This window comes from Lepidochelys olivacea, assembly GCF_965140295.1.
Source record: "Lepidochelys olivacea isolate rLepOli2 genome assembly, chromosome: 4".
NCBI lineage: Eukaryota > Metazoa > Chordata > Testudines > Cheloniidae > Lepidochelys > Lepidochelys olivacea.
Genome location: NC_140414.1, coordinates 33,386,176 through 33,408,424, shown reverse-complemented (window position 1 = coordinate 33,408,424; position 22,249 = coordinate 33,386,176). Strand labels below are relative to the sequence as shown.

Here is a 22,249-nt window from a genome sequence, read left to right as displayed (position 1 = left end):
CTCACCTGGTGTGTACAGGATATGGGACTGGGTCTCCCCTGCCCGGGGGGGCGGGGGGGGGAGGAATGGGCTGTAAGCCTTCCTCCCAGGACTTGTCTTCACACTCCAAGCTGGGTCTGGGAGGAAAGGCAGCTGGAGGAGAGTTGGTTATAATGGCTGTAGGGCTCCACTGGAGAGAGTAGCAGTTTCCTCCTGTCTTTCCCTGGTGTGATGCTGGAGCAGCTGGTGCAAACCCTAGGGACAATGTGGAGCGTCTGCCATGGGCACCTAGCTGTGCTGTTGGGGACACCTCTTGCAGCAGATGTCTGCCGAGAGAGCTGAATATTTTAACAAGCAAAACCAGCTTAGAATTTGGGGGCAGGTTACAGACCCTCTTTTTATCGCTTGCACCCAAATGTAACCAACTTCTGCCTCTGATGCTCACATGTCTCTGCCTGAGCCTGGCCTAAGGACTTTAGGCAGGGTTATTGACATAATGCGTTGGGGTGTACCACAAACTAAGCTGACTTATTTTACATAAATATGTTCAGTAGCCCCACCCTCCTGCTGTGGACATGGAGCGCAGCTGTATAGTCCTCCTTACAGTTTTAGGAACTGATTTGTATCAGTTCACATTTTCAAGGTGCTGTGCAAGGAATAGTGTTAAGTACATTCTTTTAAAGAACCCCCCCCCCCCCGTCAGCTTCTTTTTCACAAGTCCAAATGCCAGCTGTTACCAAGGGGCTTGTGCGAGTCCCCTCCACCTCATCAGTGCCCCAAAGGACCATACTGTTTTTTAAAAAAAACACAGAATTAAAAATTAAACACAATAACACCTCTGTTCTTGTTTTGCACTCAGCATGGGTAGATTTGCTGAGTCAACATGAATCCAAACTGCACCATGATAAATCAATCACCATGATTGACCATGTACTAACAGCACTGCTGGGTTAACTGCTGCCCCTTGCACGCCTCCTTGTCTCTTAAAATCTCCTCCCTTCAGGCCCAGGTTTTGGGCTGTCACATCTCTTGGGATGGAATCGAATGTTTCTCTCACTCAGACCAGACCTGGGTTGCAGGCGGTGCCAACGTCCCCCACATGAGCGACCTGTGTGATATCGCAGTCATCACCCACGCCTTCCGCCTGCTGACGTGTCCCGATGCCATGATAAGGAACATCGCAGCAAATGCCCTCCATGACACCACAAAGAAGCGGATTGGCAGAGCCCCCTCCAACCAAGACACCGCCATCTTCCTGCGCAATTCCCTAGATGGTGAATTTGGACAGGACGGGCACGACATTGCTTCACTGTGGTCCCACACTTGCAATGCCACATGTCGCCTGGGGAAGCGCATCGGCTGCCGCTGGGAGTGGTGCGAGGAGCACCAGGAGCTGGGAGTCCTGGTGCCGCAGATCAGGTCCGACAACACCATAGTCACCCCGAGCGCGAGGGGCATGCTGGAGAGGACCCTGAAGGCAGCCACCCACTCACTGTACATGGAAACCCTGAAGCGTAAACCAGACCAGGGTAAAGCTTTGAACTGACCAGCAAGTGGGATGCCAGCACCAACTAGTGGTTCATCCACCGTGCCCGGCTCAACTGTGTCCGGCTCAACGGAGCCGTCCGCCATGGGAACCAAGACAAGCGTTGCAGAAAGTGTGGCTACTCCAACGAGACCCTGCCCCAGGTCCTGTGCAGCTGCAAGCCCCACTCCAGAGCCTGATAGCTACGTCACACCATCCAGAACTGCCTAGAGAAAGCCATCGCACTGCGCCTGGGGGAGGTCGCCGTGAACTGTGCCATCCCCGGTACTGACAGCCAGTTGCGACCTGACATGGTAGTCACCGACGAGGCCCAGAAAAAGATCATCCTGGTTGACGTCATGGTCTCCTTTGAGAACAGGACCCCGGCCTTCCACAAAGCCTGAGCTCGTAAGCTGAAAAAATACGCCCCCCCCCAGCCGACACCCTGAGAGCGAAGGGCTACGACGTGCAGATGGATGCCCTAATCGTCAGAGCCCTGGGCGCTTGGGACCCGTGCAACGAGCGTGTGCTGTGGACCTGTGGGATCGGTCGACTCTACGCACAGCTCATGCGGCGCCTCGTGGTCTCGGACACCATCCGACAGTCTAGGGACGTCTACATCGAACACATCACCAACCACCAACAGTACCAGGAGGTGTGAGCCGGTACAACATCGTGCATCAACTAGGAGAAAGGGACTGAGAGACTTTTTCCATTGGACCATATGAACTGGAACCATAAACTCACTGAACATTTAAATCTCACCAAATGAGGGTAATTCCATCCTCATCATCGTATCTGCTCATTATACTCCACACCTGAGCATAGCCATTATATGAACAACATTCCCCCATATCTCAATGTCTGTACTTTGACCCGTTAACCTTTTACCCCCAATCAGAGACATTGCAGATTATGTATTCCTTACGCCACCCGATCCTAAACCGAAATTCGCACCCCTTGATAATCTGTACCTTATTCCCTGATAACCAGAAAGTTCTATGCTTAAACTCTGTCCCGTTTTCTTTTTCTTTTAACATCATCTTAATAAAATTATTAAATCCATGATTAGCTCCTCAGGCCTGATTTATCTTTGCTGCCTGCAGTTCTGTTCTCCCCAATGGTCAATATAGTGACCAAGCCACCTCCTTACAGCAAAGTATTATTTATTAAGGTGTTCTCTCAAATTTTTTTGTTCTATCTTAAAACAATAAAACAGACTACACGCATATGTAGATTTTCTCTAATCCATTGCCTGGATCTGGGAAGGCCAAACTTCTTGACGCTTCTTCCACAGAGTCTCTCTGGGTCAGCCTGTTTCCCTAGGCAGCTTCTGATCAGTGACCTTCCCCTTCTTCTCTTGAGGAGAGTGTTTTAACTGTTCTTTTGATCTCTTCATTCCCAACATTGGCTAAGCAGGGCCCACAACATTTTGGAGCGGGGGATCTTTGAAGCTAACTTCTTGCCTCATTGTCTTTCAAGTCTGTACCTGAGGCTTTTTATCTCAGTCTATTGTGTTGCTTTCTTGTTTGTTCTTTCCACAGCCCGCTATTAAGTTGGGCTGATGTCGTCATATAGAAAATGCTAATAAACCATAATTAGACAGTTACTTTCCTTCATTGATCAGGTTGCATTGTTGATTAAAATTATTGCATCTCATTCTTCTTAGATATTACAAAGCACCTCTGCTTCTGTCACAAACTCGTTGGGGTGTGATTAGATTCTATTTATTTCTTTTTTTTAAATTAGGGAACCAACTTTTCTACTTGTTCACTTGTATCATACAGTTGTTCCTGAAATGTGAAGATAGAAACTATGGGATTACTGAACAGAGTTATTGAGCGTTCTCAATAGTTAGAAGTCCTAACAGTTCAAGGCACCTTTGGCTAAATCATTGATTTATGTTTATCGTCATGATAGTGAACTTTGCTGCTATTTACTCAGTGGCCATACCATAAGTTAATGAATGTCAGGGAGACAGCAGAGGGCATGGTTTGATTTTAATAGGCTGACAATGCTGACATTAGGTATGCATTAAGCTAGTCTCTTGAAACCCTTTCCTCCTGGCTTCTGTTGGGCTTTGTAATGTAGTGGGCCCCATAATGTAGTAGGCCCCACAAGCAAGTTTACAAGGACATAGTTGTAGACCTCAGATTGTAGATTGTCAAAGTTTTTTCTTTGTTTTCTGTGAAGTTCAGATCAGCCATGAATGCAGGAGGAGAAGGAAGAGGAAGAAAAATATGGTGAGGGGGAAATGAAAAGAGAAATAGACAGAAATACAGAGGAAGTAAATAGCAAGACAAGAAAGAAAAGGCGATGGCAGCTGGGAACACAGGGGTATACCCATGCCAAGGGGGACACTCACAAAAATAGGTGAGGAGTACTGATTATGTAGCTACTGGTATGTATGATAAAGAGTAGTGCTGGGTGACATTTTTGGATTGAAATTCTGCCCCCCCCCCAGGGAAAAATGGAGATTTGGTGACACTGAAACATTCCACAAATTAATGCCAAGTTGTTCAAGTAAAACAAAACCCAAAACTCCAAAAATGTTGAAATAAAACATTTCAATCTTTTGGCTTGAAACAACTTTTTTGGTTTTGAAGTTTCCTTTTTATTTTAAAAATCAAAACCAGTTAAAAATGGTCAAAACTGAAACAAAACATTCTGTTTTGGTTCAAACCAAATTTGTTCAACCTGAAAAAACAAATCAAAAAAGTTGAAACAAGTTTGCGGAAAAATCAGAAGAATATTTCTGGGTTGACTCGAAATGATTCCCCCTCCCCCCCCCCAGAATTGTCAGTGAACCAAAAACTCCATTATTCACACAGCTTTATTAAGGAACTCGAAACAACCTTAACTCTGCCCCCGTATCCTTTATACACAGCATTCTTTTCATAGAAGGTAGACAGTAATCTATGACCAATATTACAACAAACTGACATCTTAGTAGGTTGGTCAGGAGCCTTAGGGGTAGGAACACTTTAAACCCTGGGTAATTTGATAACTTACAGTTTGAACTTTAAGTAGTCCAATCTTTGCCGCTGGACAGCGACAGCAACTACACTTTACAAAGCAAGGGAGTAGGTGGCTGTACTGCAAGAGTTGATATGATTTACAAGGTCTGCTCCGGTAGGGGGCCCACCACTTGTATCGTAAAGGATTATTATTGTTGGTGTCACAATGGTACTTACAGGCCCCAATCAGGGATCAGGGCCCCATTGTGTTAAGAAATGTACACACGTGATAAAGACAGTTCCTGCCCCAAAGATCTTATGGGATTTGCATATGACATGAGACTGCAAGAGGGAGAACAAAATAACAGTGAAACAATCAGATGGTATTTTGTAATGGCAACAGGAGTGCCATGACTGCTGCTTTAGCCATTATCGAGAGTTTTGTAGACATCCCTTTTCTCCACAGGGCTTGATTTCTGCAGGGCAAGACAAACTAGTCCAAGGCAAGCAGTAAAGGAAAACAGACTCAACATAATTGCACTCCCCAAACTGATCCTCTTTATTAGCCACCTGAAATACTGATGTGACCCCCTCCTGGCTGACCAGGCCTGGCGATGATCCCTTTGGTCCTCGTCAATACCCACCCTGGGAGTCAGACTGGGTTGCCTGAGAGCAATCCCTACTTTCCTTTTCCCAGCTCACTGCATCTCTGTAATGAGAGGAGTGTGGTGTTGCCTTGTTGGTGCTTATCAAAGCCTTTGCTAGACCAGGAGTGAGAGAGGTGCTAGAGATCTGAATTCTGATTTCCCCTGTGCAGCTGTATGCCTTGTACTTCACTGGGCTTACATCTGCCTCCCACTCATAAGGACAAGCACACTGTTCTTTATCTGGCATGCCCTATTTATTGTAAATCGCCATGTATGTTTGTGGCACTGTATAAATGCACTGTAATAATACAGTAGACTACCAGGTCAGCTCACTTCTAATTGTTTAATGTTACAAAAGTTCAGCGGAGGTAGGCGTTCATTAGAGGAGTGGTTTAGTTTTTCTGTTCAGTGCTTTGGATGTTTGAGGGGTGGGGTTAGGGCACAAACAGGCTTGGTTAAAAGGCCCCAAGTAACGTATTCATTGCTGCAAATTGCAGGAACAACTTTGAATCTATTTATCCAGCAGGACAGACTATCAGCAAGAGGAATCCTCGACAGCTGACTAAACTTCTGGAGCAAGAAACTAGCGTTAGCAAGCTGTGAAAGAGACAGTCAGCATGAGCACTTCAGGCAAAGTAAGCAAGCAATTCATTTTAGAAAGTTCTCTTCATTGCAGATGATAAAGAAACTGGTACAGAATTGTTGTTTTTAAATTTGTGACTCAATATTTTAATAATTCATAAAACTCTTAAATAATGTTTGGCATAAACATGGTATGGAGTGTTTGTTGTGCTGCTCAAGAATATAAGCACTGTGCTGAAAATGAGCAACAAAGTTTAAATGCAGAACTTTGCTTTTCGAACACGCCCTATCAAGGCATAGCAGCAAAATCAAAATGAAACCCTATCGTTTGTGCATTTATTTTGTGTCAGGTTGTTTAGCTGAATACATTTCAGGTTCATTTTTTGTTAAGTGCTTATTAAATGATACATTTATAACTTTCGTCCTGAAAGATTCCAAAGTGCTTTAAGCTGTGGGCATATTGATAGTGTTTTTCTATTTTATCTTCCTTTTTAAAAAAATTAAATACAAAAAATCAAGACCAAGTTTATGGAGTCTTAAGTTTGCTAATGTAACTGTAGAAATGTCCATTCAGAACCAAAATGTGCACAGCACTTGTAACTTAACCACGGTGAATACATATCTTAAATAAACGACAATGAACAACAAATACTGCAATAAGAAAAGGAGTACTTGGGGCACCTTAGAGACTAACAAATTTCAGCATAAGCTTTCATGAGCTACAGCTCACTTATGCTCAAATAAATTTGTTAGTCTCTAAGGTGCCACAAGTACTCCTTTTCTTTTTGTGAATACAGACTAACACGGCTGCTACTCTGAAATACTGCAATATATACCATATGCAAAATAGGGCTAAATTATGGTTGCTTTGGGAAACTTAATGTGTAAATATTATCTACTGATCAAAATCATTTATTGAATATTTTCCTGTTCAATATTTAATTTGTAAAATTTATAATTTCACCAAAGATAAATAAAAATGAGTATTTACACCTCTACTAGGCTCTTGTAGTTTCCATGCTGTTGTATATGTCATTGATAGATTTGGTTTCCTACATTTAATAAAAGGGACTAAAAAACCTTGATATACGAATACTGGATTTTGATAGATGAACATGAGCCCTGCCAGATGAAACACCTAAAGGAAGAATATACATCACTGACGCACTCATTAAGAAAGTTCTGTTGAGGCTATATTTTTTTGTTCTATGTCCGGCCAGATTGTGTATAAAGAAGGGTTACTACATTGCAACAGAAATTTTGCCCCAAGACTTGTAGAAAGTTGGAGCTGTTCTGAAGCATCTGACTGTGTGACCCCCAGCTTGTGCTGGGAGTTCTAATGGTTCCTACAATAATCCAATGGGTGAGTGCATGCCTAGGGCTCCCACTGAACTCAGTGGAACTTCTTCAGAGGGAGCCTTATGTACTTATACAGAAAGAATTGGGTTGAGATATATTTGTTTGTGTTAGGAATTTGTAATTCATAGTTTGGAGGTTTCGGCTACATTTCTATCCATAAACTATGCAGGACTTTGCCCTTTACAGATTGTGAAATCCGTATCGCCACATGGTAAATGGAATACTATGTAAGACCAAAATGTACAAGCTTTTTCTTTTTCCCCACTTGTGTCCTGTATCTCTTTAAAATGTGATCTTTGATCTCCACTGTAAATTGATGTTGGACATCCTTATGTCTGACATGTGAATTTGCAGACCTCATGGAGCATTTTTATTAAGTCTGTCCCTATAAAGGATTACAGTCATTCCCATCTTGAGTCAATGTGCTGGGGCTGGACTATTTTGTTGCACTCGGCTATTATTTTGTCTAACTTAATTTTTTTTGTTCAGATAATAGGATTTATTACTAATTGGAAATGTTCTTATTTTGTATTTTTGTTAAGCAAAAATTGGTATTTTCTCACTGCTCTGATGATAAAATCCTTTTGCATTTGTCAAGCCGGCTGGAGTAGCTGACTAGCATGAGTGACAACCTCAGGGCGGACTGTCAAGAAGAAGGACTCAAATCCCAAATTGGTTGGGAGTTCTACACTTCGATTTCACCAACCAAGAAGTATGAACTCTAAGCGCTACAGCAATCTAACCATGGAGTCACAGATAGTCTCCTGGCGTAACCCAGTCTGTATTGCCACTCGGGCAAACTTGCCTTTGTGATAGATGGTCCCTTACACTAAAAAAAATCACAAGCAATATTCAGGTCACTCCCAGTTCCAAAGGGCCAGTCACTTACCCCAGGTCAATTGCACCTTAGACCTCACACCAAAAGACAATACTTCTAGCCAATCCTATAATAAACCAACGAAAGGTTTATTAACTAAAAAAAGAAATGTTATTTACGAGGTTAAAGCAGGTGAACAAATCAGTTAACCTCTTTGGTTCCAAAAGGTAATAGAAGCTGCTGTGATATGCAAGCATTCTATACTCTTGAGAGCTACTCCAAGCTAAGCAGCTTGAGGATCCCAAGCTTCTGTTTAGAAACATTGCCCTCTCTGAATGCGAAGCACCACAGTGATGCAGTTCCTTCTGGTCAGGGATTTTTATATCTTTGAGTTCAAACTCATGGGACAAGTGTTTGTGCCCATCTCTTCTTCATGGGTGGGTGTGTGAGAGGGGGCACAATCAACAAAGTCTTTGGCCTTTTGATGTTTCACAGTGGCTTATTTGGTTTCAATAGGCCTTCTTGTGTGAAAGACCAGCACTTTACATTAATTGATGCTTCTTTTCAGTTTGAGTTACGCAGGAGATTTACAAAGCAAACACTCAATATAACTTTATACCATGGTATATGGAGGTTATAAGTGAGATCAATATATCCTGCAAACATTTCATCAGGTCTAAAGACATTCTTATAAACTTAACATCTCTTTTAATAACACTAACATACAGCTGAGCCAGTCTGGTTTTCAGCTGTGCATTTGTCAGGATTTGGGGAGGTCTTGGCATGAGCTTGTCAGCATTACATATAAAGGCCTAGTCCTGCAAAAACATGTGTGCGCTTAACTTGGTGGACTGTGGGCTTGATCCTGCTGCCACTGATGTCAGTGGCAATATTGTGCCATGTGAATTGTCCCAGTGCACTCTATGAGACCAGTCACAGTGTGTAAAGTTAAGCACGTGCTTAAATCTTTGTGCGATCGGGGCTGAAGTTGCTTATTTTTTAATATGTTTTCTATATTTTCTATATGTGTTTTCTATAATTACATGAGCTAGCTTTTACAGTGGGCATGCTTAAAAAGTCCATTTTACTTTTAGTGGTGCTAGTAACTATTTCCAAACCAAGTTTTTCACTGAAAAGTTCTTTTAAAAAAAAATCCATGTAATCTTTTGACATAGATGTTCTTTTTTCACTCAAAAATGTCATGTCTTTCTGATATTTAGACTTTTTAATAGGAAGTGTCAAAATAGTCAAAATTTTTCATTTGCTGAAAACCCCCTTTTCAGTAAACAATACATTTCCATGAACTTTTTAATGATAATTTGAATAATGCTTTGGGTAAACACTTCAGAAATTAAAAAAAATTGTGACAGATTTTAATAAAAAGAAAAAATCCATTTCAAAACCTTTCAAATTAAAACAAGTTTGACATTTTGAAAATGTTAATTAAATGAGGGTTTTTTCCCCCCTTTTTTTTAACCAGCTATAATTTTGAGAGCGATTCCTGGTTCCAGTGGCATTTCCCATTTTAAAAGTCACACCTACAGGTAGAATCTTTTACAATGGAATGAACTTTTAAAGTATGACTACTCCACTTTTAAAAGTCCAACAAGAGACAGTGATTAAATTTAAAAAGGAAAGGTTTTTTTTGTTTTTTTTGGGGGGGGGTGTCAATTTTTCTTTCGAATAAATTTTCATCATTTACAGCAATATGGTTCTGGAAATGTCAGCAGAAAAGCAATTCAGTGACCCCTTTAAATGCAATTAATTTAAAATATTTAAATATATTTCAAGTAGCAAGAATCCTGGATTTAACTTGAAGGTCTTATTTTAGGAAAATATGTTATCTTGGGGGAATATTCCACTTCAATCATTCTTTATAATGGTTCAACATACTGCACATACATTAAAATACTTTAACATTAATGTATTTCCACTAAATGACTCACATCTACTCAGATACTAGAAGCTTCATTATTAGTGAATGCACAAGTGGTACAATAAAGATGAAAAACAAATTAAAAACAAAAACAAAGAAGAAAAATGTTAAAGGGCTGAGGTAGACATCACACATGTGTTAGCCATTCAGTAGCGTCAGGGTCAGCAAAATGGAGCCTGGAAAGTCCTGCTGATAGACCAGCATGAGAGGAGCAGCCATTCAGTAGGTATATGGCACTCAACTGCACCACAGCTATGCGATGGCACTTCCTGAGCCCCGCCAGTCTAGTCTTATTAGCTAGATCCAAACTTGAAACTAAACCCGAGAGAAAAATCTAAAAGTAGTGTGGGGGAAAAATTCAAACCCTTGAACTTGTTTTCCTTTCAAAATGGAACCATTTTTTTGCAATATTAATTTATCAACATTTTATGAAAATAGATAAACAATAAATTGTAATTTTAATATTTGCATTCAATTTTTTCAATAATTTTTACACTTTTTATGAAATATTTGAACTATTCACAATTTTTTGCACAAAAAATTTTAAATATATATTTTTTTCAAATAGCTTTTTGTTAGAAAAATTTCCACCAGCTCTACCTGAAACGTTTGTTTGCTTTTTTTAGGCTTGCTTTCCTTCAGGATTTTTTTTTTTTAATGGAGAAACAAAAATAAAGAAATTGCTATTTAAAAAATGTGAAGCCTGCAGACTGGTAAATGCTCAACTCTCAGACGTGGTGCTAAGGATAACCTAACCTAGATTAGACTAAGTCAAATCCAGAGTTACTTTTTTGATCATTCCTTTTTCACATTAATATTGTTTCATTCATAAAGTGTGATGTGGAATACAGGTTAAAATGAACAGGTGTAACTTTATTAAACCCTGTGGACTGTTCTGTCCATGTGGCTGAGTTGCTTCCAGCCTCGCGGCCTGCATTCCCTATTCCATTGGTGTCTTATCAGTAATGTCCCTCTGGAAACACTGGCTGTGTGAAGCCAGTTCCACTGATGATGATACATCTTCCCTATTTTACAAACATTGGTATAAACTTTAAAAACAAAGAATTGATGTTCAGACTCCCATCCCACTTCCTTTCAGCCTGAAGCTGCTAATGTATAGCTGAACTGGAGTCTCGTTTTTACCACAGACTCAGCTGGTTACATAGATTGAGATAATTTTGGTCTTCTCATCAGGGGACCACACAGGAGTGACTGTCTCACTGCACCATATATCTGTGGCTATTGTGCCTGATAGGGTTTTTATCCTTTCTCTTTAGGTTTCCGTTGTATTCCCCCTGTAAACATCTGTTGGAAATATTATTTATTCGGGGTACTAATACACAATACTAATGTAAGCATAAATTCCTTTATTAAATCCAAAGGATTAAATCCAAAGGATTTATAAATAAATAGTATTTATAAAATTGCTCTAAATAAGCAACAATTTATTACATCTAAACAGTAACAAAACATTTATAAGCATTTGATCAAGATACTTACAAACAGGCTAAAGTCCTGGGTGCTTAGACCCATAGTAATTAGCTCCAACTTGGTCAGGCAGCTATTAGCAATGAACTCTGTTAAAGGGTATATTAAAAAAAAGTAACTCCTCTTAAAAACAAGTCATGTTATTGCCAATTACTGGACCTTACCTAAGGCCAAATGTAGGCATTTATGTACCTGATTATTGTACCTGGTACCCAATTAACCATGGTTTTTTTTTTTCTATTACCTTATTTAAGATTTGGGCTAAAACAACACTGGTATTTCCAAGGGTCACTACAAGTTTAATACAATCTTCTTTCTCATGATCTCTTCCTTTTTAGTCACATGCTTTGGGCCTGTTGCTCATGCTAATATCCCCACTCAATTTAAAACCATAATTCACACAAATCTAATGTGGATCTACATTACTATCGTGTCTGTCTGTGAGATTGCCTTGCCGGAGCACCTCCTGTCATAGGTGCTGATCCCAAGTGCTGCAGACTGACCCATCCCAAATCAGGGAGTCTGTCAAGTTCCCCAAAATTGCTTGTAGCAGCCATTGTGCATAGGGCAATTACATAGTGGGTCTATCCCCTGCCCCTCATTAGTCTCTGTTGAAGAACCTCTGTCACGCCTCAGTTTTGTTGTGCTTTTGGAAGCAGTAGTTCCCCAGGGCTCTTAGAATCGCTATGAGGCCTGGGGAAGTGATGAGCTTCAGAGTGGTACAAATCTTCTCTGCCTTGTTTCCCAATAAGGTAACGTAACACTTTTTTTGCTTTCATGCTGTTGTCATCCTCCTGCACAGCCAGGTCTGTGTACAGCTCAAACCCCTCCTTCCAGCACTGTAAAATCAAGGGCTCTGGGGGGCTTCAGACCAAGTTCTGTGGCACATCCTACCAGCTGCTACGCTGCAGAGAACTCTCAGCTTTGACGCCATACTTCGTTAGCAAACAATGAAGCTGAGCACATATTAAATTGAACAAGTGGAACTTTCATGTAAGCTGAGGGCTTACTCTGTCCATGTGACTGAGTTGCTTCCAACCTAATTCCCCACATTCCTTGTTCTACTGGTGTCCTGTCAATAACAGTCCCTGCGGGGAATCTTGTCCCTCTGACTTCAGTTTCACTGACCCTGATACAAATAGTGTCAACAATCTTTATTTTTCTGTCTTCCCCTCATTTAATAAAGGTCTAAAGTTGATGGAGGAATTCCATATTTTCTCATACCACTTTTCATTTTAGAAATTCCCCCAAGGACAGAGCCGCCCAAGCACAAGAGGAGGAGCCAGATGCTGCCCTTGCAAGGTGTACTTTCCCTGCAAGAGCAGCCAGGAGCAGAGTTAACCTGATTTACAAAAGGCTAGCTTTTGTTCTAGTGTCTAGTCCCTGGTCTATGTGCAGAGCAGCGGCAGAGGAATGGTCTTTTAAGAGGGTAGAACAGAACAACACACACAGTAAAGAAGTGGGAAGAAAAGAACGGGAAGTGAGCAAACAAAAAACTACAAGTGAGGAAGAGCCCCCCTCAGTGAGCAAGAAAAGACCAACAGAACAAGGCATGAGGGAGTTGCAACAATGGTTTTGCATCAAACAGTATACATTTGGGGACTGAATTTGGTTCCTGGTTTGCTGATCCAGGTGTTGTAATTGTTCTAATGTGGGTGCAAGTGTTTGCATTTGCAAAGGGCTACCTCTATTACATGCATATGGTACACCAATGAGCCAAGATCAGGGATTGAAAATCAGAACCTTTAATATCCCCCTATTATAAATAAGTGGGACTGGAGGGAGAGCCTCCTCACAAACATGAGATAAAATTCCTGATTTCTTAAATGATGAAAAGGAGTAGAGGGATAGGATCTAAAAATGGATTATTTTGGCTGGGTTCCACAGTAAGAATCCTGAAGCTGTATCTGAACTGCTCATACTGAAGAATAATTTTGCCAGCAAAATTTGTTCTGAGTTGTTTTTAACTTACTTGGTTAGTATTTTGCAAATATGTTTTGCAAGGTTCCTACCAAAGAATTAAAACATAAACAAAATATGGAGGAAAGGAGGACAACATACAATTTAGTTGCTAAGTAGTTGGTTATATTTACCATGGGTTTTGTTAGCTCTGGGTGTGTGTGTATTTTTGGATGCAATTTTTTAAAGAGAAGCGTGGGGTTTATAGGCTGCATGAATATGGATACTGGAGGAACAGATCAAAGCCTCAAGCGTGAAATATGTCTGTGCAGAAGACAAAGCTTTCTCAGCAAATGACTATGAATCTGGAATTCATTCTTCAGTGATATCATGATGACCTCAGCATCTTTTTCACAAAATGCAAAAGCTACTGCATTTTGATCTAGCCTGCACACCATGACATCACAGTTGGGGGAAAAATACCTCCTGCCAAAACAAGAAACCATATAACATAGACTACTTACTACGGAAAAGTGAGAGAAAAATCGCTATCTTGTATATGCTAAAATACTGGGAGATATTCAGAAATCTTGTTGAGGGCCATCTGAGACAGGAAGCTGCGAAAAAAGGAGTGCTACGAACTAGAAAAATTGTTATATAATATCCTCTTTCAGTGTATCCTCTCACTTATGCAGAATGATTCAATCCTGCATTCCTGGTAGTATTCCCAAAACCAATATACACTCGAGACTTCACTGGGAGTTTTGATTGCAAAAAAAGGAATGCAGGATCTGACCGAGAGTCAGTAACTGTACACACATGTAAACCCCAACTAGAGTTTGCCAGCTCCTGGAAGGCCAAACCTCTGAAGCTGCAGACTCTAAAATGTGGGACAGTGACCTTCAAAATGAGGGTCAACACACCTTGAAATGAGGAACACTATAAGGGACATTACGTTTTCATTGAAAATAGCCTGGAACTTTCTATAATGAAAATCAACAGTGATTCTGTGTCCTAAAGCCATACTTCGTGTATGAAGTTTGAGAGCAGCCCTGAGACATCTCCTTGCAAAGCACTGCAATGCCCTAGTAACTTGGACCTTTCTTGCATTGCACAAAAGGAATCCACAAGTTACAACTATAGATGCCCAGAACAGAAGAAGCTCTTCTTCAGCGTTACCTTTCCTCCCTGCTCTGCTACTTGCCACCCCGTTGCACTTTCCATTTATGCAGAAAGTCATGCACTAGCTGGGGTGGAAGGGTGGGGGAGGAGAAATTTTATTCCTTTTAAATCACTTCATTGAAACCTGTGCAGTAAGTGCTTGCTGAAAATGCATGGGAATCATTAGAAGTGATTACAGCGAAACTGTTCATTGTGCTGCTGCCTCTAGCCTTTGAGCTCGGCTGCTGCTGCCGAGCACGCAGTGCCAGCTGCCACTCAGCACGGTGCAAACAAAACATCAACCCTTTCTGCATGATCGAGCCAGGATGCTGTAATCTCGGGATGTGCCATCCCACATCCCTGAAAGGAGTAGAGGGAGGGGCAGGGTATTAATTAATTATTCCCCCCTTCTAGGTGCTATTTGGTAGCTCGGTCACCATTATTCCAAGTTGTTTTTGTTGTTTCCTTCTGTTTCTCTTGAAACAATCGCCTTCAACCCCTCCCAGAGCTGAAGTCACCTGACACAGCTGAGACGAGTCCTAAGACAAAAGTTATGCATTCAGAATGTATGTGATGAACGGATCATCCGCCGGCAGCCTTCTCAGCCGTGATCACACGCCAGCAGCCATGATGGGCCTAGTGAGATGGGTGGAGGAACTCGATGGAAATATTTCACTTTAGAAAGGATCTACAGTACAAATAACCTCAAGAGACGATGCTGACCCATACAGCGTGCACACACCTCACAGGATTCCGATTCTATTACTTCATAAAGTGGAAACTGAATTAAAGAGACTGGAATGGATTGATATGATTGAGAAAATCTCTGAGCCAACAGTATATTGTGTTTCAGTGGTACCAGTTATTAAAATACAAGGAAAAATATGAATCAGTGTGGATCTTAAATGACTTAATGAAGCAGCTACAAGAGAAAAATGTATTCTCCCACCACTGGATGACTTCCTCCCCAAAGTGAAAGGAGCTACAGTGTTCTCCGAGCTGGATACCTTGAGCAGATTCTGGCAAATTCCTTTAGCTAAGAAAATGCTCCATTTATCACATCCTTTGAGAGATTTTACTTTTAAAGATTACCTTTTGGGACCACCAGTGCACTTGAAAATTTCCAAAGAAAGATAGCAGAATTGGTAACTGTTTGGCCAGCGTGGCAAGCTGCAGGTGACCATGCAGAGCTCATCAGCAGAGGTGACCATGATGGAGTCCCAGAATCGCAAAAGAGCTCCAGCATGGACCGAACGGGAGGTACGGGATCTGATCGCTGTATGGGGAGAGGAATCCGTGCTATCCGTTCCAGTTTTCGAAATGCCAAAACCTTTGTCAAAATCTCCCAGGGCATGAAGGACAGAGGCCATAACAGGGACCCAAAGCAGTGCCGCATTGAAACTGAAGGAGCTGAGGCAAGCCTACCAGAAAACCAGAGAGGCGAACGGCCGCTTCGGGTCAGAGCCCCAAACATGCCGCTTCTATGATGAGCTGCATGCCATTTTAGGGGATTCAGCCACCACTACCCCAGCCGTGTTGTTTGACTCCTTCAATGGAGATGGAGGCAATATGGAAGCAGGTTTTGGGGACAAAGAAGATGATGATGAGGAGGAGGTTGTAGATAGCTCACAGCAAGCAAGCGGAGAAACCGGTTTTCCCGACAGCCAGGAACTGTTTCTCACCCTGGACCTGGAACCAGTACCCCCCGAACCCACCCAAGGCTGCCTCCTGGACCCAGCAGGCGGAGAAGGGACCTCTGGTGAGTGTACCTTTTAAAATACTATACATGGTTTAAAAGCAAGCATGTGAAAGGATTACTTTGCCCTAGCATTCGCGGCTCTCCTGGATGTACTCCCAAATCCTTTGCAAAAGGTTTCTGGGGAGGGCAGCCTTATTGCGTCCTTCATGGTAGGACACTTTCCGACTCCAGGCCAGTAACACGTACTCGGGAATCATTGCACAACAAAGCATTGCAGTGTATGTTTGCTGGCGTTCAAACAACAGCCGTTCTTTATCTCTCTGTGTTATCCTTAGGAGAGTGAGATATAATTCATGGTCACCTGGTTGAAATAGAGTGCTTTTCTTCAGGGGACACTCAGAGGAGCCCATTCCTGCTGGGCTGTTTGCCTGTGGCTGAACAGAAATGTTCCCTGCTGTTAGCCACGGGGAGGGGGGAGGGTTGAGGGGGTAGCCACGCGGTGGGGGGAGGCAAAATGCGACTTTGTAACGAAAGCACATGTGCTATGCATGTAATGTTAACAGCAAGGTTTACCCTGAAAGAGTGTAGCCACTGTTTTATAAAATGTGTCTTTTTAAATACCACTGTCCCTTTTTTTTTTCTCCACCAGCTGCATGTGTTTCAATGATCACAGGATCTTCTCCTTCCCAGAGGCTAGTGAAGATTAGAAAGAAAAAAAAACGCACTCGAGATGAAATGTTCTCCGAGCTCATGCTGTCCTCCCACACTGACAGAGCACAGACGAATGCGTGGAGGCAAATAATGTCAGAGTGCAGGAAAGCACAAAATGACCGGGAGGAGGGGTGGCGGGCTGAAGAGAGTAAGTGGCGGGCTGAAGACAGGGCTGAAGCTCAAATGTGGCGGCAGCGTGATGAGAGGAGGCAGGATTCAATGCTCAGACTGCTGGAGGACCAAACCAGTGTGCTCCAGTGTATGGTTGAGCTGCAGCAAAGGCAGCTGGAGCACAGACTGCCACTACAGCCCCGTGTAACCAACCGCCCTCCTCCCCAAGTTTCATAGCCTCCACGCCCAGATGCCCAAGAACGCGGTGGGGGGGCCACCGGCCAACCAGCCACTCCGCCACAGAGGATTGCCCAAAAAAAAGAAGGCTGGCATTCAATAAATTTTAAAGTTGTAAACTTTTAAAGTGCTGTGTGGCATTTTCCTTCCCTCCTCCACCACCCCTCCTGGGCTACCTTGGTAGTCATCCCCCTATTTGTGTGATGAATGAATAAAGAATGCATGAATGTGAAGCAATAATGACTTTACTGCCTCTGCAAGCGGTGATCGAAGTGAGGAGGGGAGGGTGATTAGCTTACAGGGAAGTAGAGTGAACCAAAGGGCGCAGGGTTTCATCAAGGAAAAACAAACAGAACTTTCACACCGTAGCCTGGCCAGTCATGAAACTGGTTTTCAAAGCTTCTCTGATGCGTACCGCGCCCTCCTGTGCTCTTCTAACCGCCCTGATGTCTGGCTGCGCGTAACCAGCAGCCAGGCGATTTGCCTCAATCTCCCACCCCGCCATAAACGTCTCCCCCTTACTCTCACAGATATTGTGGAGCGCACAGCAAGCAGTAATAACAGTGGGAATATTGGTTTCGCTGAGGTCTAACCGAGTCAGTAAACTGCGCCAGCGCGCCTTTAAACATCCAAATGCACATTCTACCACCATTCTGCACTTGCTCAGCCTGTAGTTGAACAGCTCCTGACCACTGTCCAGGCTGCCTGTGTACGGCTTCATGAGCCATGGCATTAAGGGGTAGGCTGGGTCCCCAAGGATACATATAGGCATTTCAACATCCCCAACAGTTATTTTCTGGTCTGGGAATAAAGTCCCTTCCTGCAGCTTTTGAAACAGACCAGAGTTCCTGAAGATGCAAGCGTCATGTACCTTTCCCGGCCATCCCACGTTGATGTTGGTGAAACGTCCCTTGTGATCCACCAGAGCTTGCAGCACTATGGAAAAGTACCCCTTACGGTTTATGTACTCGCCGGCTTGGTGCTCCAGTGCCAAGATAGGGATATGGGTTCCGTCTATGGCCCCACCACAGTTAGGGAATCCCATTGCAGCAAAGCCATCCACTATGACCTGCACATTTCCCAGGGTCACTACCCTTGATATCAGCAGATCTTTGATTAAGTGCCCTTACGCATGTGAAAGTTTCACAGCCACTGGGAATCGTCCCAGACCTGCAACACTATGCGGTCCCACCAGTCTATGCTTGTTTCCCGAGCCCAGAATCGGCGTTCCACAGCATGAACCTGCCCCATTAGCACCATGATGCAAGCATTGGCAGGGCCCATGATTTCAGAGAAATCTGTGTCCATGTCCTGATCACTCACGTGACCGCGCTGACGTCGCCTCCTTGCCCGGGATCGCTTTGCCAGGTTCTGGTGCTGCATATACTGCTGGATAATGCGTGTGGTGTTTAATGTGCTCCTAATTGCCAAAGTGAGCTGAGCGGCCTCCATGCTTGCCTTGGTATGGCGTCCGCACAGAAAAAAGGCGCGGAACGATTGTCTGCCATTGCTCTGACGGAGGCAGGGGCGACTGACGACACGGCTTACAGGGTTGGCTTCAGGGAGCTAAAATCAACAAAGGGGGTGGCTTTACATCAAGGAGTATTTCAGGCAGGACTTCATGGAGGGTTCCAATAAGAAATGGTGCACCTAAGTTATTGTTCTTATTGGAACAAGGAGGTTAGTCTGGCCTCTGATTGATACATGGCTAGATTTACCTCGCTGCACCTTCTCTGTGAGTGACTGCAGTGTGACCTAGAGGAATGAGTCCCCTAGACGGGGGGGAAGGAGGCAAATGAGTACAAAACAAATCTGGTCTATTTCTTGTTTTGATCCACTCCATCTATCTTTTACATCTTTGGCTGGCAGCAGACGGTGCAGAAGGACTGCATGCCATCCACATCTCATGGCTGCTCAGCAGAAGATGGTGCAGTAGGACTGCTAGCCATCCTCATCTCTTGCCTGCCGGGCAGAAGATGATGCAATAGGACTGCTAGCAATCCGTATCGCCTGCCTGCCCACCATAAGACAGTTTAATAGGACTGACTGCAGGACTAAAAAGAATGACCTGGTCAAGTCACTCCAAATTTAGTCCCTGCGCCTATGTCTGCCCAGGCACTCCCAGCCGACGTGGCCAGGAGCACCTTGGACATGACGAGGACGGCTACCAGTCGTACTGTACTGTCTGCTGCCACAAGGCAAGGGGTTGCTGCTACTGTGTAGCAATGCCGTACTGCGTCTGCCAGCACCCAGAAAACATACGGTGACGGTTACCTGAGCGGGCTCCATGCTTGCAGTGGTATGGCGTCTGCACAGGTAACTCAGGAAAAAAGGCGCAAAACGATTGTCTGCCCTTGCCTTCATGGAGGGAGGGAGGGAACGGGGGGGCCTGACAATATGTACCCAGAACCACCCGCGACAATGTTTAGCCCCATCAGGCATTGGGATCTCAACCCAGAATTCCAATGGGCAGCGGAGACTGCGGGAACTGTGGGATAGCTATCCACAGTGCAACGCTCCGGAAGTCGACTCTAGCCTCGGTACTGTGGAAGCACTCCACCGAGCTAATGCACTTAAGGCACTTAGAGCATTTTCTGTGGGGACACACACACTCGAATATATAAAACGGATTTCTAAAAAAACGACTTCTATAAATTCGACCTTATTCCGTAGTGTAGCCATACCCTAACACAAATGGGGTTCTAGTTTTCATGGTCGACGCATGGATCTTGGATGGAAGAACACAAAACCCTCAAAGTCCTAAGCCTGATCAGTCCATCTGGATTAAAACTCAACAATGAAAAATGCATTTTTCACCTGCACCAAATCGAGTTTTTGGGATCGACAAAGCAAGATGAAATCAATCCGAGCCCTGAGAAAGTACAAGCAATTAGAGAATTGCTAGATAGATTCATGGAAGATAGGTCCATCAATGGCTATTAGCCAGGATGGGCAGGAATGGTGTCCCTAGCCTCTGTTTGCCAGAAGGCAAACATGGATCACTTGATGGTAACCTGTCTGTTCATTCCCTTTGGGGCACCGGCCATTGGCCACTGTCAGAGGACAGGCTGCTGGGCTTGATGGACCTTTGGTCTGACCCAGTATGGTTGTTCTTATGTTCTTAATTGACTACACCAACTAATGTACCAGAACTGAGACGTGTACTGGGGATGATCAATTACATTGGTAGATACCTACAAAACCTTTCTACAGTGACAAAACCACTGAAATCGGTTATGGTGGCCTGTTAAGGGGCAGATATACCCCATCAGCCCCTTAGGGCAGTATGGCCAGGTGGCCCAAGTTCCTTAAGGCAGGCCTGGGCTTCAGGACCATAGGCTTAGTGGCTAAAGTCTAAGTAGCTGCTCTCCTTCCCAGGGCAGCATGGCCTAATGGCCAGAGTCAGTAGGGCTGTCCCAGGGTTCAGGACAGTAAGGCCTTGTGGCCAAAGTCTTAAGTAATGGCCTTTGGTGGCCCAATTCACCTCCCCATATGGTGGCGGTGTCCATGGTGGGTTGGACAGGGCAGGGAGACCGGGACCCTCCCTTCTCCATCGGGTTCCATCCAACCTAGGGCCTTAGGGAACCTTCCTGCTCAGTGATGGTCACCTGTTGCGACCATCCCATTCCCTGGGTTGCTTCTTACCCCTTTTCCCAATGCAGGGGGATCCCTCGGCAATAACTGCCTCCCCTCCATCGGCCTCAGCAATTGACTGGGGTTCAGTAGAGGCACCGACCTGGCTGGCATTGGCATCTGGTGGCTCTGGCACTCTCCCAGAAGGAGCCTGTGGGGCATGTCTACCCTCGTCAGCAGTCAGCCCAGACTGAGTTGAGCTGTTCCCTCTTATACTGAGGTTCCAGTCAGAGCAGTGGAACTCCCTCCAGCCCAGTGTGGGGCAGGTATTCTCCATCACGGGGCCAAATTAAGAAATTACCTTCAAAAAGAAAAAAGAAAAAAAAGAATCTCAACAGCTCCCATTTTCAAGTACAACAATGTTAACAAACCCACAATGGTCAGCGTGTATACAATCAGCTATGGCCTAGATGGTGCATTGTTGCAACAACATGGCTCTGAATGAATTTTGCATTTTGCTCTTACACACTCACAGAAACAGAAAAATGATATGCGCAGACTGAAAAGGAGTACCTGGCAAGCACATGAGAACTTTTACAGATCTCTGTGCAAACTTGATTTGTTTACACTGACAACAGACAATAAACCACTTGTAACGCTCATTAACGGAAAAGATCTGGATCAAGCACTGCTGAAATGCCATCTGTTGCTAAGGTTAATGAGATTTAATCCAATTGCTAAGTGTGTTTCTGGGAAAAAATTGGTAGTAGCAGACACTCAGTCATGGAGCCCAGCATCACACTCAACTGCCCATGAGCTCAAAGATGGTGTAGAAGCATACGTGGCTGCTGTGGACACATATAGGCCAGTGTCACAAGAGAGACTACTCCAGATACAAAAAGCAATCTCGACAGACATACAACTTCAGGAAGTTCTAAGTTACATTAGGGGCAGCTGACTCAAGTATCTAAAGGACATTAAGGAAGTGACAAGAGATTACTTTGCAGTGCGTGTACAAGTAAGTGAGTCAAGTGGACTCATAATTAAAGGGATTCGGATTGCAATTCCAAATGAAATGAAAGGAGAAATCCTAAACCTCATCCATGAAGGACATCAAGGAATAACTAAATGTTGTGAACGGGCCAACCAGTCAGTGTGGTGGCTGGGCATCAGCAAGGACTTAAAGAATAAAGCATCTGTATGTGAACACTGCAGAACTTCCAGACCAACGTGATACAAAGAACCTTTAGTAACATGACATTTACCAGACCGATGTTGGAAGAGACTAGCTGCAGATTTATACTAATTCAGAGGACATCATTACCTCGTCATTGTGGACTATTTTTCACGTATATAGAAATAACGTACTTGAAAGACATACCACATCACAGTGTTATCGAGAAAGTGAAGTGAGCTTTTGCTCACTTTGGTGAGCAACTAGTGATGGACACCACAATTCACTGCAGCAGACCACAATTCACTGCAGCAGAATTTAAGTTGTTCCAAACAAAATATAATTTTGATCCTATTACTAGCAGCCTACATTATCCATAAGCAAACAGAAAGGC

The 22,249-nt window shown here is 43.6% G+C and overlaps 1 protein-coding gene across 1 annotated transcript in view; it reads left to right on the top strand.

The window, feature by feature from the left end:
* Window positions 1–5,581: 5,581 nt before the first annotated feature.
* The window catches only part of LOC311519768 (alcohol dehydrogenase 1-like), a 31,334-nt gene continuing 14,666 nt past the window's right edge, over window positions 5,582–22,249 (top strand). Inside the window, exon 1 of the mRNA XM_084626667.1 lies at window positions 5,582–5,743. Coding sequence (XP_084482793.1) covers window positions 5,726–5,743 — 18 coding nt within the window. The 5' untranslated portion in view covers window positions 5,582–5,725. The remainder of the gene's footprint in view (window positions 5,744–22,249) is intronic.